The sequence below is a fragment of the Micropterus dolomieu genome, linkage group LG19 (genome assembly GCF_021292245.1).
Source record: "Micropterus dolomieu isolate WLL.071019.BEF.003 ecotype Adirondacks linkage group LG19, ASM2129224v1, whole genome shotgun sequence".
Classification (NCBI taxonomy): Eukaryota; Metazoa; Chordata; class Actinopteri; order Centrarchiformes; family Centrarchidae; genus Micropterus; species Micropterus dolomieu.
The window spans coordinates 15,970,025-15,973,267 of NC_060168.1; the positions used below are offsets into that span (position 1 = coordinate 15,970,025).

General features: G+C 39.6%; 1 protein-coding gene across 2 annotated transcripts; it reads right to left on the reverse strand.

The window, feature by feature from the left end:
* LOC123958014 lies at positions 1-3,004 on the reverse strand. 2 transcript variants are annotated; one of them, XM_046031172.1, is made up of 4 exons: positions 2,852-3,004; positions 1,357-1,674; positions 1,159-1,272; positions 1-521 (listed from the first exon to the last, which is right to left on the reverse strand). In XM_046031172.1, the coding sequence occupies exons 1-4, from the start codon at positions 2,898-2,900 to the stop codon at positions 334-336; spliced, it is 669 nt and encodes a 222-aa protein (XP_045887128.1). In that variant the 5' UTR covers positions 2,901-3,004; the 3' UTR covers positions 1-333. The 2 variants fall into 2 exon arrangements, with proteins under 2 accessions (XP_045887128.1, XP_045887129.1); XM_046031173.1 differs by lacking the exon at positions 2,852-3,004 and adding an exon at positions 2,608-2,687 and having other exon boundaries at positions 2-521.
* Positions 3,005-3,243: the final 239 nt, after the last annotated feature.

Genomic DNA, 3,243 nt, shown 5'->3' on the forward strand with positions numbered 1-3,243 from the left:
AGTGTTTTAACTATGAAATAAAAGTAAATATGCTCATAAATTAGGCACAAGTCAAAATGAGTCAAAGTAAGCTAAAGAGAAGTGATAAAATACATTCTTAAGATAATATTAAATATTCTACCAAATTTAGTCTATAAAAACTAGCCACACTGTGATTCAAAGGCTGGAGCTGATACTTTGATGCTCAGTCTCAACCCAGAAGTACAGTAAAGGTGAAGAAAATAATGAGCTCTGATGGCTTGTATTTTAAATCACATTAAATTAAGGTGAAAGACCTTCAGGCATCTTGGCACACCTCCTCCACCTGCCTTCAGCGGTGCAGTGAACACTGAATCACCTGCCTCTGCGGACTTTGGCATACACACATTCATCTACTGCTGGTTCAATGGCCTGCCGAGGTCGCTGTGAAATCTTGACTTGGCCGTACTCCACCTCCACCTCTTCTCTTTGCTGCATCTGCCTCCCAGGTGGCTGCACGACCCTGACATCAGCATAGGTTAACTCCTGTTTATCTTCTTCTTCTGCAGAGTAAAAGGAAGTGTTGGCACAAATATATCATATTTAATGATTAGATATACTCAGTACAATAAAGGTCACATCACTTCTGATATCAGAAGTGATATCATCCATCCATCCATCCATCGTCAATCGCTTAACCTGCGTACAGGGTCGCGGAGGGCTGGAGCCAATCCCAGCTGACATCGGGCGAAAGGGGGGGTACACCCTGGACAGGTCGCCAGTCCATTGCAGGGCCACACATAGACAAACAACCAGTCACACTCACACCTAAGGACAATTTAGGGTCACCAATCAACCTAGGCCGCATGTCTTTGGACGGCGGGAGGAAGCCGGAGAGAACCCACACGGACAACCCAGTTGTGTGGAGAACATGCAAACTCCACACAACCGTTGTTTGAACACGCGACCTTCTTGCTAGAAGTGTTATCAGTCGATTGAAAAAGGAAAAGTTTAACATATTCAGAAATATGCTTTATTGCTTTCTTGCTGAGAGCTAGATGAGAAAACTGATACCACTCAGTGATCTAACTTTCTGCCAATTGTATTGACCAAAATGCCTATTATTTTGATTTTTAAATACAGAGACTAAAACAGCAATCTCTGAATACGATGATGGTTTAGGAAAGTTTTGTTTAGTACCTTCAGGTTTGTTATTTTCCTGTTTGTTGTGAGCACAGATGACTGCCACCCCGACTGCCAAGAGAATTACCAGTGCAGAGAGTACGCCGGCGATTATTGGCAAAATTCCTATTTCTGTAATAAAGGACACATGAGACACACAGATCTTTAAGTTTACAAAAATATTTTTTAACCTTGTTGGCAAAAATTATTTTTTACCTTGAATGATCAAATGTAGAGTCCGTAGCTCTAATCTCTTTCCATTTGAATCAAAGATTTCTAGAGTATATTCACCACCATCAGTCCAGCTCAGGTTGTTGATCCTAAATGTTCCATCACTGGGAGTAAATGAGAATTTGTTTTCTGTCAGATTAGACAGAATCTGATTCTTTCTCCCTGTAAGTATTACTGTTCTGTTGCTTATCAGTTGGTATTTAAATATTTCTGAGGCGCTGTCCATCAGCTGGAGGACCACAGTTCCTCCCAAAGTGCCATAACACTGAGCTCCATCCTGTCTGCCATCACATGTTTTCACACCTGGAAATTTCTGCCATCACATGTTTTCACACCTGGAAATTTGAGAGAATAAAATGAAAATATCATACTTTAATCATTTAATTTCTACAAATTGAATGACCGTGAAAAAGCATATGCAAATACTGATTTAAAACAAGTGGTTAGGTGTAATTGTCTCTCTCAGATGTCACAACACAAACAGACATTTATTATTGTGCAGCTGAGCAACAGGTTCAACTAACAGATGTAATATATTTTTTTCATATAGTTAGCTAACTTTACTTAACCCTGTCATGACACACTCATCCTGTTTCTTTTTTTTACACACCTACAGAACTTGTTAGGATTTGGTTTTGTGCTGTTGTTTTTTACTGTGTTTATTTGATATTGTCATGGTTTGGAGTTTTGTAGTCTTGTTTATTATTTTGTTCATTCGCTTTAAGTCTTCTTAGTAACCGTCTTGTCTCTTAGTCTCGTAGTTGTCTCGTAGTTCTTAGTCCTGCAATTCTTGTTCGATGTACTTCTGTGTTTTATTACTTGTGGTCTGTGTCTTTGTCCTTAGTCTTTTATCTCCATGTTTTAGTTTGGTCCTGTCCATGTCCTGATTTTGCAGTCGTTCCATGTTTTACTTTGGTAGATCTGTCCTTATGTGTTCCATGAACTTTACTTCTTGTTTTACTTCGTAGTCTTCTGTGCCTGGTGTTTTTGTCTAGCTTTGTTCCTGTTGTTAGTTAGTATATTGTTGTCTTGATGATTTATTTGTTACCTCTGCCTTTGTTTTTGGATCTGTGTCTGCTTGTGTTTTTAGTCTTTGGGGTTTATTCTTTATTCTGTTCTGTATTAGTTTCCTGTCTGGTTTCTGTTACAGTTAGTGGTGGTAAGGCAGGTTGGAGGATCCAAATGCAGGACACATTGAGCAGAGCAACTTTAATAAACAAAGGCGAGCACACTTACAGGCGGAGTGGCAGATAACAAGTCCAAAAAAAAGGAATCCAAAAGAAACCAAAATCCATAGAAACCGGATGACAAGACGAGAGCAATGAGCAGAGCAGGCTACACAGGACAACACACACCAAGACACTGTAATGACCGGACCAAGACTAAACTAATATTGTCTATACTCATGACAATACATGAAATGAAAAGCTGTGCAAGAAGTTCCAGTACTAATGTGTTAGCTGTAAGTTAATCAGCTCACCATGACAGACTCTGAGTAGCATCAGCAACAGTCCAATCACAGCTTCCATGTCTCCTCAGTGTTCAGCCTCTGTTGACCCAGTCAGCAGCTTCCAGACAAACCTCTCTACTTTATTCAATAGCAAACATCCTACACTGAGCAACCTGAAATGTCTTCTCTCTGATCAGCTGCATATAAGGTGTGAAAACTCTGACCGAGCAGAGTATTATTAAAAAAAGTACAGCTGAGAGGGAAAGGGGAAGCAGGATTAACATGGTCACTAAGGTCAAATTTATCAATACTAAAATCTCCATAAGCAAGTCATCTGCTTGCCCCAGTTGATATCTTCTCATAGAAAAACTATTCTTCCTTACAGCCATATTGTCATGTTATGTGATCTGACATACATACAC

What these genes read in the sequence shown, in the direction of transcription:
- LOC123958014 (XM_046031172.1), bottom strand. Translation starts at nt 2,900, where the DNA reads ATGGAAGCTGTGATTGGACTGTTGCTGATGCTACTCAGAGTCTGTCAT. An exon ending in GCTACTCAGAGTCTGTCATG is followed by an intron (nt 1,675 to 2,851) that starts GTGAGCTGATTA and finishes AGAAATTTCCAG; the next exon opens with GTGTGAAAACATGTGATGGC. An exon ending in TCTACATTTGATCATTCAAG is followed by an intron (nt 1,273 to 1,356) that starts GTAAAAAATAAT and finishes CCTTTATTACAG; the next exon opens with AAATAGGAATTTTGCCAATA.